The 16,485-nt window shown below is 45.1% G+C and overlaps 1 protein-coding gene across 1 annotated transcript in view; it reads right to left on the bottom strand.

The window, feature by feature from the left end:
- Positions 1–15,978, bottom strand: part of MTUS2 (microtubule associated scaffold protein 2) — a 459,381-nt gene extending 443,403 nt beyond the window's left edge. The window contains 2 exon segments of the mRNA XM_033236324.1: positions 6,320–6,560; positions 13,525–15,978. Of these exon segments, the coding sequence (XP_033092215.1) occupies positions 6,320–6,560; positions 13,525–15,771 (2,488 nt within the window). The 5' untranslated portion in view covers positions 15,772–15,978.
- Between the last annotated feature and the right edge of the window lie 507 nt (positions 15,979–16,485).

Here is a 16,485-nt window from a genome sequence, read left to right on the forward strand (position 1 = left end):
GCTTTGGTTTATGCTACTATGTTTTATATAATATCAAAAACAGAGTCCATAAAAGAAAAAAAATTATGAACTGGACTTTTTTTAAAATTAAGAACACAACCTCTTCAAAATGTACTGTTAGGAGAACATGAAGCAACCCCCAGGCTGTGGGGTGAACTGCATATCATGTAGCTCATAAAGGAATTCTATTATAGGCCGGGGCCTGGCGCAGTGGCTCACACCTATAATCCCAGCATTCGGGGAGGCCGAGGAGGGTGGATCACCTGAGGTCGGGAGTTCAAGACCATGCTGACCAACATTAAAATTTTGTATTAAAAATACACAATTAGCCAGGCGTGGTGGCAGGTGCCTACAATCCCAGCTACTTGGAAGGCTGAGGCAGGAGAATCACTTGAACCCGGGAGGCAGAGGTTGCGGTGAGGCAATATCATGTACTGCACTCCAGCCTGGGCAACAAGAGCAAAACTCCATCAGAAAAAAAAAAAAAAAAGAAAGAAAGAAAGAAAGAAAAAAGAATTATAGGCCAGGCACCGTGGCTCATGCCTGTAATCCCAACACTTTGAGAGGCCAAGGTGGGCAGATCACCTGAGGTCAGTAGCGACCTGGCAGGTCAGAGACCAGCCTGGCCAACATGGTGAAACCTTGTCTCTTCTGAAAATACAAAAAATTAGCCGGGCATAGTAGCGGGCATCTGTAATCCCAGCTACTCAGGAGGCTGAGACAGGAGAATCGCTTGAACTCAGGAGGTGGAGGTTGCAGTGAGCCAAGATCAGGCCATTGCACTCCAGCTGGGCAACAAGAGTGAAATTCTGCCTCAAAAAAAAAAAAAAAAAAAATATATATATATATATATATATATAGAGAGAGAGAGAGAGAGAGAGAGACACAGACAGACAGAGACAGAGAGAGACAGACAGACAGAGACAGAGAGAGAGAACGAACAGGTAGGGTGGCAGGCAAGATAGCCAAATAGGAACAGCTCTGGTCTGCAGTTCCCAGCGAGACAAATGCAGAAGGCGGGTGACTTTTGCATTTCCAGCTTAGGTACCCAGCTCATCTCACTGGGACTGGTTAGACAATGAGTGCAGCCCACAGAGTGGGGGCAGAAGCAGGGTGGGGTGTTGCCTCACCCAGAAAGCACGAGGGTCAGGAAACTCCCCCTCCAGCCAAGGGAACCCTTGAGGGACCGTGCCATGAGTAACGGTGCATTCCGGCCCGGATACTACGCTTTTCCCACGGTCTTTGCAACTCGCAGACCAGGAGATTCCCTCGTGTGCCTGCATCACCGAGGCCCTGAATTTTAAGCACAAAACTGAGCAGCCTTTGGGCAGATACCAAGCTAGCTGCAGCAGTTGTTTTTGTTTTTTTTTTTCACACCCCAGTGACACGTGGAACACCAGCGAGACAGAACCACTCACTCCCCTGGAAAGAGGGCTAAAGCAAGGGAACCAAACGGTCTATTCAGCAGACCCCAACCTCCCAGAGCCCAGCAAGCTAAGATCCACGGGCTTGAAATTCTTACTGCCAGGACAGCAGTCTGGAGTTGACATGGGGCAGTCGAGCGTAGTGGGGGAGGGGCAATTCCTGAGGCTTGAGTAGGCGGTTTTCTCCTCACAGTGTAAACAAAGCCGCAGGAAAGTTCAAGCTGGATGGAGCCCACTGCAGCACCCTAAAGTGGCTGTAACCAGACTGCCTCTCCAGATTCCTCCTCTCTGGGCAGGGTATCTCTGAAAGAAACGCAGCAGCCCCAGTAAGGGGCTTATATATCATACTCTCATCTCCCTGGAACAGAGCACCTGGAGGAAGGGGCGGCTGTGGGCACAGCTTCCACAGACTTAAACATTCCTGCCTGTCGGCTCTGAAGAGAGCAGTGGATCTCCCAGCACAGCACTCGAGCTCTGCTAAGGGTCAGACTGCCTCCTCAAGTGGGTCCCTGAGCCCCATGCCTCCTGACTGGGAGACACCTCCCAGCAGGGGCCGACAGACACCTCACACAGGAGAGCTCCAGCTGGCTCTGGTGGGTGCCCCTCTGGGATGAAGCTTCCAGAGGAAGGAGCAGGCAGCAATCTTTGCTGTTCTGCAGCCTCCACTGGTGGTATCCAGGCAAACAGGGTCTGGAGTAGACCTCCAGCAAACTCCAGCAGACCTGCAGCAGAGGTGCCTGACTGTTAGAAGGAAAGCTAACAAACAGAAAGCAATAACATCAACATCAACAAAAAGGACACCCATGCAAAAACAATAACATCAACATCAACAAAAAAGACGCCCCATCTGAAGATCACCAACATCAAATAACAAAGGTAGATAAATCCATGAAGATGAGGGAAAACCAGCACAAAAAGGCTGAAAATTCCAAACACCAGAATGCCTCTTGTCCTCCAAAGGATCATAACTCCTTGCCAGCAAGGGAGCAAAACTGGATGGAGAATGAGTTTGATGAATTGACAGAAGCAGGCTTCAAAAGGTGGGTAATAACAAACTCCTCCGAGCTAAAGGAGTATGTTCTAACCCAATGCAAGGAAGCTAAGAACCTTGAAAAAAGGTCAGATGAATTGCTAACTAGAATAACCAGTTTAGAGAAGAACATAAATGACCTGATGGAGCTGAAAAATACAGCATGAAAACTTCGTGAAGCATACACAAGCATCAATAGCTGAATTGATCAAATGGAAGAAGGGATATCAGAGATTGAAGATCAACTCAATGAAATAAAGCATGAAGACAAGATTAGAGAAAAAAGAATGAAAAGGAATGAACAAAGCCACCAAGAAATATGGGACCATGTGAAAAGACCAAACCTACATTTGATTGGTGTACCTGAAAGTGACAGGGAGAATGGAATCAATTTGGAAAACACTCTTCAGGATATTATCCAGGAGAACTTCCCCAACCTAGCAAGACAGGCCAACATTCAATTTCAGGAAATACAGAGAGTGCCACAAAGATACTCCTTGAGAAGAGCAACCCCAAGACACATAATCATCTGATTCACCAAGGTTGAAATGAAGGAAAAAATCTTAAGGGCAGCCAGAGAGAAAGGTTGGGTCACGTACAAAGGGAAGTCCATCAGCCTAAGAGCAGATCTCTCTGCAGAAACCCTACAAGCCAGAAGAGACTGGGAGGCCAATATTCAACATTCTTAAAGAAAAGAATTTTCAACCCAGAATTTCATATCCAGCCAAACTAAGCTTCAAAAGTAAAGGAGAAATAAAATCCTTGACAGACAAGCAAATGCTGAGAGATTCGGTCACCACCAGGCCTGCCTTACAAGAGCTCCTGAAGGAAGCACTAAATATGGAAAGGAAAAATCGGTACCAGCCACTGCAAAAACATACCAAATTGTAATTACCATCGACACCATGAAGAAACTGCATCAACTAACAGGCAAAATAACCAGCTAGCATCAAAATGACAGGATCAAATTCACACATAACAATCTTAACCTTAAATGTAAATGGGCTAAATGCCCCAGTTAAAAGACACAGACTGGCAAACTGGATAAAGAATCAAGACCCATCAATGTACTGTATTCAGGAGACCCGTCTCATGTGTAAAGACACACATAGGCTCAAAACAAAGGGATGGAGGAATATTTACCATGCAAATGGAAAGCAAAAAAAAACGAGGGTTGCAATCCTAGTTTCTGATAAAACAGACTTTAAACCAACAAAGATCAAAAAAGATTAAAAAGGGCATTACATAATAGTAAAAGGATCAGTGCAACAAGAAGAGCCAACTGTCCTAAATATATATGCACCCAATACAGGAGCACCTAGATTCATAATGCAAGTTCTTGGAGACCTACAAAGAGGTTTAGACTCCCACACAATAATAGTGGGAGACTTTAACACCCCACTGTCAATATAAGACAGGTCAACAAGACAAAATTAACAAGGATATTCAGGACTTGAACTTAGCTCTGGACCAAACTGACTTAATAGACATCTACAGAACTCTCCACCCCAAACTGATAGAATATACATTCTTCTCAGCACCACGTCACACTTATTCTAAAATCGACCACATAATTGTAAGGAGGTTAGTTTTAATGTAAACAAATCTGTCCTTGTTTACCTTGGAGATCTGGGCTAAAACATGGTAAATGTACAATACATAATTATCAAAAAGTACAAGTGTTTCTTCTTCACCACAGCGTTCTGAATTTGAGTCTTAAATGAACCTCACTCCCTTCTGTCAGAGGACTTTTTGTAATGGAGGAACAAATTGAGAGCAGCCTTGGGAAGACACTCACAGTGCCTCCACGTGGAATCTTAGCTGTTGGGCCCTCTCCCCTCCCCATCTTTCCTTTCCTTTTTTTTTGAGACAGTCTCACCCTGTGGCCCAGGCTGGAGTGCAGTGGTGCGATCTCAGTTCACTGTAGCCTCTGCCTCTTGGGTTCAAGTGATTCTCGTGCCTCAGCCTCCAGAGTAGCTGGGACTACAGGCTCGCACCACCAAGTCCAGCTAATTTTTGTATTTTAAGTAGAGATGGGGTTTCCCCATGTTGGCCAGGCTGGTCTCAAACTCCTGGCCTCCAGCAATCCATCCACCTCAGCCTCCCAAACTGCTGGGATTACAGTTGTGAGCCACCATGCCAAGCCTGGTTTTTCTTTGTCTTTGTTATTCCAGAAGTTATTTTTTATTCCAGGTATTTCTCTTCATTTCCTAGGACAGTCTGAAAGTTAAGCCTCCTAGATCTCAAGGGAAACTATCAATAGTGTTTTGTGGATAATGGCTTTGGCTCCGTGTTCAGCGAACCGTCTAAGTCTCTCGTGAAATAAAAACAAGACAGGAATTGAGGAGCAAGGGGGTATCTCCGAGGACAACATGAAAACGGAAAGTTTTCGGCAGAAAGAAGAGAATTCGTGAGGCATATTGCCGAAGTTGAAGATGGAGGCACTAGCGATTCTAGCAAAGCTGTCTGACAAGGGAAAGGGCCTGCTGCCTGCAACTGGCCAAGTGACCAGAGGCCAAGCCAAGAGCTACTGGCCTGGCTCAAGGGCTCAGGGGCCAAGGGAGCTGAATCCTTGCCCTCTAAAGCTCCCCAGTCTCCAAATTAAGAACTTCTCATTGTCCCAGAGCCTCTGGCAGGTGATCCCCCCAACAGCGCTAAGAAGGGATATGACATCTTCCATGCCCTGTAGGAGTGATACTCATCAGCGTTACTAGTTTGGCTGGGTCTCCAATGATCAACCATGGGAACATACATTGTTCTCTAAATTAAGACACCCACAGACTCAAGGAAACGGGTTTGAGTCCTGAAGGAGTAGGGATGGAGGCAGCCCCTCATATGTGTACTTCCAGGACCGAACTGAACTTTGAAGAAGTGACACCCTTATTACAAAAATGTGTAAATATGAATCAGCCAGCCTCAGAAGCATTTGATCTGCCTGTCTCTATCACAGCGGTATTTTTATACAGTAGTATAGTCTTAACACCTTGACTGTTGCAAGAAAACCTCAACTAAGATTATTTTTATAACTTTGAAGTTTTTCCACATTTTGTGCATAAAGTAAAACTGTGAACATTTGTCATGCCATACTATTTCAAAGGTGCATAATTCAAATTCACATCAAATTTATAACATCCTGATGAAGATGCAGTCGTGGGGGACAGCAATGGCAGCTTGGTGAAGGACAGCATCACAGCTCTGAATATCATCTGTCTGCCTACAGAAAATGCTTTTATATCTCTAGCCAGGTCCTGTCCTCTAAACTCCAGTCCCATAAATCCCACGCTATATCCTGCAGGATGACCAAAGACATTTCAACCTTCTCATGTCCTTGCGTGACTCTTATCTGCCTTTCTAAATGCACTTCTCTATGTGGCAACTCCATTCTTCCAGTTGCTCAGGCCAGAAACCCTGGAGTTCTCCCTGGCTTTCTCTCTTGCAGCCCATGCCCACTGAGTCAGGAACTTCTTTGGCTCTACCTTCTCTCTGTCTCATCACCAAATGGACCAAGGCCCTAAACAATTATGACACTGACTCCTTAGGACCCATATACTCCAAAATATTTACTCTTTGGCCCTTGACAGAAAACAACTTCTGAGCCTTGTTTTATAGGGAGGATTAGAGAAGGAAGAAACTATGAAAAGCTGGATGGTAGTAACAAGGGCCATCAGTTTAAAGGTGACATGAAGGATGACAGTTGCACACAGATGAGTTTCACAAATGTCTGCATCTACAGACAGATGGAAGAATAGAAAAAGGCTCTCCTTAAAGCATGAAAGGCATTCATATTTTAGACAATTATCACCATCTTACATGATGACCATCTAAACATACAGCAGGAAAAGGCAGAAATTGGTGGATCGGTTACCTGAAGGATCGGAATTGTAGAGACTGGCGGCTGTTGTTATGGGTCCTGGTGGGTGGATGGCACTCGCTGAAGACCTCTGACTTGCAATCAGAATCCTGCTCTTTGCAGATGGTAAACGGGACATTGCACCCAATCCTAGCTGCGGCTTAAGGAGCATGGCTGACCGATAGAAAGTTGGAGGGACTTCATAATGAGCATAGGGAGGAGAACAGAACTCTTCTTTTCCAGGGTGGTCTGTAACCTATCATAAACGAACAAAAACTCAATCAGAGACCTTCACATCATAGTGTGAGTTCTAAACAGGGCCACGAGACCAAGGTTGATCCAATGACCACTCTGGTACCACTGAGCTGCTTGATCACAAGTCCGCTACCTTCCCTAGGCCACAGTGTCTTCGTCTCCTGATTGACAACACACCTGGATGATCTCTCAGGTCTCTTCCAGTTCTACTACTCTATGAATCTATAGTTTACTGGGGTTAAAAAGAACTCATTGGATGAGATTTTTTTAATTCCATTGTTACAAAATCACTGGAACCTGAGTGAGTAGGCAAACTATAAATGTCAATAAAGCAAAGAAAGCATTTAGCAAATCTTCATAAAATTATGGAAGTTTTATTATACCTGCGGGAAAAAAGCCGTAATTCGTATGATAACCTAGTCTTAGACTGACTAGATAAACTGTGTCCATTTATATTAGATCTTTACTAGGCTACTTAGGAAGCAAAAAATTGTGTTGTTAACAAGGGAGGAAACATTAGCCAGAAATAGGGAAGTTAATGGAAAATGTGTTTTCAGACCTGTACTGTGTGTTTACCTAGTTAAAGACCTGAGCCTCAGTTATCTCCTCTGGTCGTCTGCCCTAGTGAGGTGGTGCTCCCAGGAAGGTCTGCGCAAGTCTCATCAGAATGGAAGTTCTAGGGCACAATCTCATCAACTGCTTACTTCAAAGCACCACAAACAATGTCTAGCACACAGCTAAAGCCAATAAATATTTATTAAAGAATCATGTTTCCATTTTTTCCTAAGTTTAATAATAACATAACGTTACTGTTAGTTTCTCCTGTAGCTAGTAGTTTGGCCTAGAATACAACCTGTGGGCAGTACCTTTTATATATGCAATTCTGTACTCATTAAGTCTGTTAATATTATCAATGTTTTTTCATATTAAACATGAAAGAAAGAGAGAGGGCCGGGCGCGGTGGCTCAAGCCTGTAATCCCAGCACTTTGGGAGGCCGAGACGGGCGGATCACAAGGTCAGGAGATCGAGACCATCCTGGCTAACACGGTGAAACCCCGTCTCTACTAAACAAATACAAAAAAATTAGCCGGGCGAGGTGGCGGGCGCCTGTAGTCCCAGCTACTCGGGAGGCTGAGGCAGGAGAATGGCGTGAACCTGGGAGGCGGAGCTTGCAGTGAGCTGAGATCCAGCCACAGCACTCCAGCCTGGGCGGCAGAGCGAGACTCTGTCTCAAAAAAAAAAAGAAAGAGAGAGAACTAAATAATCTATTTCCTTTAAGTTACAATAAAAAATAGTGCTAAGGGCTATGCATGAAAAGATACATCTGTTAATTAACTCTGTTCTAAATCACAGCACATTTTATGTGTCAAACTTGTATCTCAGGAATCATAAGCATTTAACAATATTCTTTAATAAGGGCTATAAAAGCTTTGATCCAAGCTGTTGAAGAGATAAACCCTTAAATTGATACTCATTTAATGTTGAAATAGATACAAAGTCCTCCTTCAAACTGACATTGTAGAAACAAAAGATTAGGCCTTTAAAGTTTTATCATAATCACACTGTAAAATATGCATGATTGTTACAGTAGATAGATTGTACTTGGCTACAGCAAATTATATTCCTATGAAAGAACATTCTACATCTGCACTCTGATAAATTTTTTACCATACTCTACTTACTCTCACTATCAATCTCTGGTTTTTCTCACATACACTCTTTTTTAATTTTAGTTTCTAAATTTTGGGTTCCATTGCACATTGCTTTGAGCAGGTGGCTCTTATGAAGAAATTAATATTATTTCCAAACTACATCTGTCAGGTTTTAGGTTTGCACTATGCTGATCTTAGTAGTTACTCGGTGCCTTGAAACTGAGTAGTATTTAGGGATTAAAATTCACCACACCCTCACTCAACAATGATCTTAACGATTTCAGTAACTTCAATACCTATCATTTTGTTGGGTAATTTGTTTCTGGTGAGATCGCAAATTCTTTAAAAGTGGGAAAACTACGCCTTTGATGTCTAGTCTGTGCATTTTTAATTAAACAAGGGAATCTACAAAAAGCTTCATACTCTTTTCCTTAATCTTTACTGACAGAATACAGCAGGTGACACGGCCCAGTCATAAACACAGACAGAACAACCCCAAATGCTGCCGTTTCCCTCCTTCCATCCCAGTGGAGGGTTTTTAGAGAACTCACTTTGAAAGCAAACAGAAGAATCCTATGATTTCAAACAAACTCATAAAGTCAAGGCATGCAAACAAATACATTCTTACCAGGCTGTCCCTCTTCCTATTTGCCCTGCACTGTTCTCACTGGGATCGTGTGCCGTGGAGACAGAGGGTACAGGCGGAGGCTTCGTTAACAAGCCACTGGGATAGTGGTGAGGGAAGGGTGTCTGGGATGGTTAATTTGATGTGTCAACTTGGCTGGGTCGCAACACCCAGATATTTGGTCAAGCATTCTAGACGCTGCCATGAAGGTATTTCTTATATTAGATTAATTAGATTAGATTAATAAAGCAGCAGACCCTTCAGCATGTAGGTGAGTCTCAGCTAATCAGTTGCAGGCTTTATTAAAAACAGATTGACTCCTCCTAAAGAAAAGGGGATTCTGCCAGGAGATCACCTTCAGACCCAAGCTGCAGCACCAACTCTACCCTAAGTCTCCAGGCTGCTGTCCTGTCCTGCAGACTTCTGACTTGCCAGCCTCTACTTAATTTCTTAAAATCAATCAATCAATTTCTCTCTATATATATACATAGATAATGTGATGTAACCTCTCTCTATATACATCTATATCCATGTATGTCTCTCTATATATGATATATATATAGAAATACATATAATATATATGAAAGAGAGAAAGAGATGAAGTATGGATGTAGATAGACCCGTGAACACACACCACACACCACATCTATTAGTTCTACTCGTCTGGGGAACCCCAATTGATGCAGTGCCCCTCAGAGACGAGTGGCAGCAGACAGTGAGGAGGGACAGCAGCCCTGGATCACACCTCTGTACACTGCACGCACATCGCCTCACTCCTTCCTCTTAGCCCTGCCCCTTTCTTCCCATCTCCCTTTACCAAAAATAAAAAGGGCTCCCAAGTTGTTGGAGGGAGGGGAGTGTCCCTGAGGCCTCAGGAGAGCCAGCAGCAGAGGGCACCTGTTCAGGAAAACATATCTAATACCCAGACATGACTAGATCCCAGATGATCTTGGAAGCCACTTCTGGAAGTTTTCAATGTCTGTGTTGCTCCTGTCAACTGGGAAAGAGTTCCTCTCTCAGAAGAGTGCTTACTCTTGATTTTTCCACTTCTACCCATGCTACGTAACCAGCAGGGATCTGTCGATAATGATGGAAGAGTCTGAAGCTGGTTTGGGTTTTTATTTTTAAGAGGTTCTCATTTTATTTAAAAAAAATCTGGCTTCTATAACTGAAAAATACTTATATTGCAACACATTATCACAAATGTGTTCTTTTCCTAGAGACCAGACTGCAGCCGCCCCATGGTGAGCTTGCGGCACAATGGCAGAAGAAGTCGGCTTTTTTATCTCCTGCACTGAGCTCAAACACAAGAGGGGGACTTGCTGGGTTACATCATGCCAAGGACCAGCCTGCTCCCCACTTTTTACGAGTAAAGAAGGTTATCATAGAAACGAGCCCAGCACAACACGTGGGTATCCTCCTGCAGCCTGAAAACGGGCCTGGGTCTCTCACATGCTCTGATGATGCCAGAAAATGGTCCCCAGATACAGGGACGGAAACTGACATTTCAAATGAACTTGCGAAGTTGAGGCACAAAAACAAATAAATTCTTTGAAGACGACTTTGGGATGCTCGAAGTGTGAGGCCATGATGCTCTCTCCACACCAGTGGGGTCTCTCTGAACCCCTCAGAGCCGTCAAAGCTACACAAGGTCCATACAATCCCATTTCCTTGAGTCTCGAGGTGGTGTCTAGATAATGAAGTAGAGAAAATAGTTTGAGGACAATATGCATATAATATGTAAACTATTCTTGGAGGAAGCAGAAACAACACAGAAAAGAAATATACAGAAAAATACAGAAAGGCACAAAGAAAGAATTACAGACAATGTGGGGTTTGGGCCTACATGTCCAAATCAATTTCCCTCATGAGTTTGTTTTTATAGAGAAAAATCTAGGCTCTGGCTATGGTTTGGATACGGTTTGTCTCTGCCAACTCTTATGTTGAAATGTGATCTCCAGTGCTGGAGGTGGGGTCTAGGGGGAGGTGTGTGGGCCTTGGGGGCAGATGCCTCATGAATGGCTTGGTGCCCTCCTTTTGGTAATGAGCAAGTTCTTGCTCTATTAGTTCCCATGAGAGGTGATCCTTAAAGAGAGGCCTGGCACCTCCCCTACTCCCCTCTTGCTCGTCTCTCACCACGTGATCAATGCACACATGGTTTCCCTTCCTGTTCCCCCATGAGTGGAAGCAGCCTGAGGCCTCACCATAGGCAGATGTTGGTGCCATGCCTCCTGTCCAGCCTACAGAACCATGAGCCAAATAAACCTCTTTTCCTTATAAATTACCCAGCCTCAGGTAATCTTTCATAGCAACACAAATGGACTAAGACAGGTCTCTTCAAGGAAACTCTGCAGTGATTCCTTGCCTTATAGAAGAGCACAGCTTCAGAGCCTGACCCTGAGCCTCAGAGGCCCAGGTGGATGAATGTTTAGAAAGTTGAGAATGACTCACTGTAACCAAACTCAGAGACTGATGTATAAAACCAGAAGGGCAATTTGTTCCCTTTTAATGGGAGACCACTGCCTAAAGCCAGACTCAAGTGTCTTCTAGCCAGAACATGCTCTCATTGCAGGGCACAGAGTAAGAAGTCACTTATAAACAAGATGTCATGCAGCCCCATACAGCAAGACAAACCCTGCCAAGCTGACTGGACCCTTGAATTGTCCAGTCAGAATCCTCTCCAGAGATGCGAGGTAGAAGTCAGTTACAACCAGAGGCCTGGTGGCAGGCCCAGAGTCAGAATACAGGGAGCAAAAGCTGTGTGACTTTGTTGCTAAGGACTTGCCTCAAGGCAGCACAGCTGGTCGTCTTGTTGGAGCACCTAGTCAGTGATCGCCTAGGTCAATGTTTGCTGCCAAGAAGGATTTAACTTTGTCTTTGTGCTAGATATGACAACTTCCAACTTCTGCTGTGACTGACACATCCTTTAAATATGCCAATACATCTAACCAAGCTAGAGTCCAAATTTGGACTCAATCATCCTGTCTGTAGAAACCCTTGGTACACTTTTTTATGGTTGCAACACATATGGAGTTCATGATTCAGTTATCATTCAACATTTTTTGAGCACATACTTATAACAAGCACCATTCTAAATTCTGGGAACACAACGGGGAAGAAAATATTGAAAACAATCCCTTCCCTCATGGAGTTTACATTATAGTCAATGCAGGAAAACTAAAAAAGTGTTTATGGCAGGTGGAGGTAGGTGCTAGGAAGAAATAAATCAGAGAAAGGGGATTCAGAGGGAAGATGGGTAGCCTTCCCAAGGAGATAATGTTGGAGCACAGACCTAAAGGAAGTGAGGGAGAGAGCCACCTGAATAACTGGGAGAACACTCCAAGCAGAGGGACGTACAAAGGTCCTGAAGCAACAGAGTGAGAAAGGGAAAGTGGAAGGGTGGGGGTAGCTGATAGAGCCCCAGTAAGCACATCCTACAGGCTGAGCCATCCTACAGGCTCCAGCTTGTGTTCCAAGCAACCTGGGCAGCTCTGGAGGGTGTTAGAGACAGGATGATCTCATCCTGCCTCTTTTTTTTTGTTTTTTGTTTTTTTTTTTTTGAGATGGAGTCTCATTCTGTCGTCAGGCTCAAGTGCAATGGCGGATCTCAACTCACTGCAACCTCCACATCATGGGTGCAAGCAATTCTCCTGCCTCAGCCTCCCAAGTTGCTGGGACTACAGGCCCCTGCCACCACGCCCAGCTAATTTTTGTATTTTTAGTAGAGACAGGGTTTCACCATGTTGGCCAGGATGGTCTCGATCTCCTGACCTCGAGATCTGCCTGCCTTGGCCTCCCAAAGTGCTGGGATTACAGGCATGAGCCACCTTCCTCAGCTCCCGCCCTACTTTTAACTGATCACCCCGCTGTCATGAAGACTCCTTCAGGAGACAAATCTTTGTTCTGAGGTCTCGAAGGACGACCCACCATAGCTCCCAGGTACTGAAAAGGACAGCACAGTGCAGTCTGAAACTGCACAGGCCTGAGTGAGACTCTCACAGCACTCCTTCCTTCATGGTGGGTGACTTAAAGCTCTCTGTCTGTTTCTGTATCTATACGGTGATAAAAACTGCAATACCAACCCTCGGGGAATTATTGCAAAGATTAGTGAAGATTAACAAAGATCAAATGCTGTATTACATGGGCCCATTGCAGAGCTGGCCCTCAATTAAAAGTTAGTTGTAATTATTATTTTTATTTTAAAGAAACAGTCCAGGCCTAACACACTGCTTTCTGCTCATTTGCTGTTCTTCACACGTATGAATAAGAGATACTCCCAGGTAGAAAATACTCCCCATTGAGGAATGAGTCTGATCTATTTGAAGAATACAGTAATTTTGCATTCTTTCTTCCTTTGACCTGGCTTATATTATATTCACTTATTTAAACATGGAAGCCTATTAAATGCATACTCATCTAATTTCATATGAATTACAGCAAGTGAAATTTCAATGGGTCTCCTTAGATATTGGGTGCATCTTATTAAGAGAATCAGACTCTTCTAGTTAAAAATGGTCATTTCTCTAGACAATCTCCTCTAGTCAAAGACTCCATTTCTTCACAAGTATATCTATGAAAATCTGCAATTCACTTAAAGAGGACATTTTACCTTCATAACTCATTGAAAATGTGTCACAGATTTTGGGACAGTCAACTTACAGACCGTATCATAATGACATTCTCTTACCTCCTGCAAAAACTTTTCACTCATTTGACTGAAAGGATGTCCTGGGGGCTTGATTCCAGACACCATCAATCCAGAACTGAAGACCCTTGGCTTCTGCAGGTCTGGCTTGAATTTCTCATAGAGGTTGGCAGATGGCTTCAGGTCACCACTTGCTGCCTTCTCTTCATGGGGAAGAGGCATGGTACATGTGGGCGGGGCATATGGAAGCCCCACTGGAACCAGTGAGGCGTCCACCTGGCCCAGGGCCTGGGGATTCCTCCTGATGTAGGTGATGATCTTGGGCCTCACATGCTTGGGCTTGGGCATAATGATGGGCTTGGTTTCTGTCCTCTCCTCTGTTTTTTCAATCTGATGGTTCTCCATTCCCTCCTGTGAGGAAAGTGTGTCCTTGGAATGTGTGAAGACAGGCTTGGGGATCCCACTGGGGCAGGCGTTCTTGTCAGGCACTTTGGGGGATGTGTTCAACAAGCGTGCACTATCAGCAGGGGGTGGTACCACCAAGGGGGACACTGCATCCATACCGAACACGCTAACATCCTGAAAACGGCTACTGGGTGTTGTAGGCTGGTGGGTCATGTTCACAGTTGTCTCTGGGTGGAGGGCTGCTGGAATATTGAGAACTGAATCTACTCTTGCTGAGGTGCGTTCAGTCTTATCTGCATTCTCTAGAAGGTTCCTGTTTTCAGCAACAGATGTGGTGATCTCTTTGCTTTCCCGTGCTTCTGAGCTGCCACTTTGAGGTTCCAGGGGCTCAGGCACCTCTGTCTGGCTCTCTCCAACAGAAGGATTGAACACCAAAAGCGTGACACTGTCCTTGTCCACTGTGGGTTGCCCACTGCCCAACTGCCTTTCCTCCTCAATGACATCCAAGGGCTTGCCGTCAGTCAGATTATTAGGAATAAAAGCCACATGACCATCACCTGGTGAAAAGCTGATGGATGTCCTTTCACCCAACTTCCCACCTGCACATGGTGAAATTTTGCCAGTGGGCTGATTATCAGCCCCTCCTAAGGAAGCAGAGGCCTGTTTGTGGGTGGTGTGGAGAGAATCCGGCTTCCCTGGGTTGACTCCTCTCTTCTCTTCACTGTTGCCTCTTCCCACCCCAAGGTGGTGGAGGTCACTGTTTGGCAGACCGCCAAGTGCATCGGTGGTTTCTGGGCGTGCTTCCCCACACAGATCCTTTCCCTCCAAAGCTGACGGATTGTCTTCCCTGTGGCATCCCAGATACCCTTCCTGGGCTGCCTTTCCCTCCTGTTCAACCCTTCTGGGTGAAACATATTTCAGCTCCAGCTTGGCCTCTCCCTTTCCCTGACCTAATTGTGCTTCTGGCTGACTCGGGATTTCCTTCGATGCCAAAGTCAGATTCAGAGCGGGCTCTGGATGGGCAGAACGTGACGTGTGCTCGTTGCACACCTGCAGTACATGTGCTCCCACTGTCTGGGTCTCTGAGGGGGTGCTCTGCTTGGTCTCTGAGGTAGATGGTTTAGGATGACACACACTCTTTCCCTCTGAGGTACTGTCAGTTGGAGGGAACGCTGCCGGGAGAGCGTGGTCTGGCAATGTCTTCTGTGGTCCCTCCCCACCCCCAGGCACCTGACCCCGTGCTTCCTGGGAGTCGAGGGGTGCAGGCTGCGGATGCTGCGGAGTCAGGTTCCCGACTACAGCTACAGAGCTGCTTGCTCTTTCCAAAGAATGCCTCCTCAGTTCCTCATTGTTGAGGGTCTTTGCCAATTTATCCTTGGGAACGTGCCGGGGAATTTCAGCATCCCTTTTAGCCAAAATGTCTAGACTGGCCTCACCCATCACATTTCTCCAACTCGACAGACTTGGTCCCTGGATACTCCGCGGGGTCTGCAGGCTGTCTGTGCCTCTCTCCATTGTGTGCTCTTCATTGAGTTCCCTCTGAATGGTTGAAGAAAGTCTAAAATCTTTCAGGCTGGTGGAGCCAGGCTGAGATCCCTTCTCAAAGCCCTGAAGTTGGTGAAATTCCTTATGGAAATGGGTACGGTTTTCTGGCTCACTTGAATTTGTATTTCCAATTTCATCTTCCAGGTCACACGTCTTGGACTCAGCATGAGAGGAGCTGACCTCCAACATGATTTGATTGGCATTTGTATCTCCCACACTTAGGATGCTCTCATTATTATTTCTTGCTGCATTTCTGTTGTCCCGCAGCTGAGTGTAACATGATTTCTTAGGAGCCACTGGGACGCTCATTGTCAACCCTTTGGTGGGGCTGCTTGCCATGCAGTCCTACTTAATGGAAACGGGCTGCCTTCAAGCTGCAATCAGATTAATAGGAAATTCTCAGGCTGCTTGTCCTCCCCTGACAATGTCACCTTGTGACACTGCTTTAATCATTCTCAGAACAGCTTGAAAAGCAAGCATTCTCTTGATACACAGCAGGAAGACTCATCTGTTAGGTTCCTGCTGAATGAGAGCCAATTAGTCCGTGAGACCTAGAGAGAAATAAAAATACTTCACATTAGATGGACAAATAGAACTTCTCGGGAGGAAAAAAGTGGTAAACACAAATGTATTCATCATTTCTATACTATTATTTCATTCACTTGATAGTTTTCTCAAAAACCTTTCTGATCAGGGCTCCTGCTGACCAAATACAGACAAAAATTAAACATCAGAATGTTTAATGTTAGAAAAGGATTATAAATGCATGTGAAATCTTAAATCCAAATTTTAAACATCCACAAGTCTATACTGATACTGATTTAAAAGGTGGAGGAGGCCGGGCGCGGTGGCTCAAGCCTGTAATCCCAGCACTTTGGGAGGCCGAGACGGGCGGATCACGAGGTCAGGAGATCGAGACCATCCTGGCTAATATGGTGAAACCCCGTCTCTACTAAAAAAATACAAAAAGGCCGGGCGCGGTGGCTCAAGCCTGTAATCCCAGCACTTTGGGAGGCCGAGACGGGTGGATCACGAGGTCAGGAGATCGAGACC

Source organism: Trachypithecus francoisi, unplaced genomic scaffold (genome assembly GCF_009764315.1).
Source record: "Trachypithecus francoisi isolate TF-2019V2 unplaced genomic scaffold, Tfra_2.0 Contig01461, whole genome shotgun sequence".
Lineage (NCBI taxonomy): Eukaryota > Metazoa > Chordata > Mammalia > Primates > Cercopithecidae > Trachypithecus > Trachypithecus francoisi.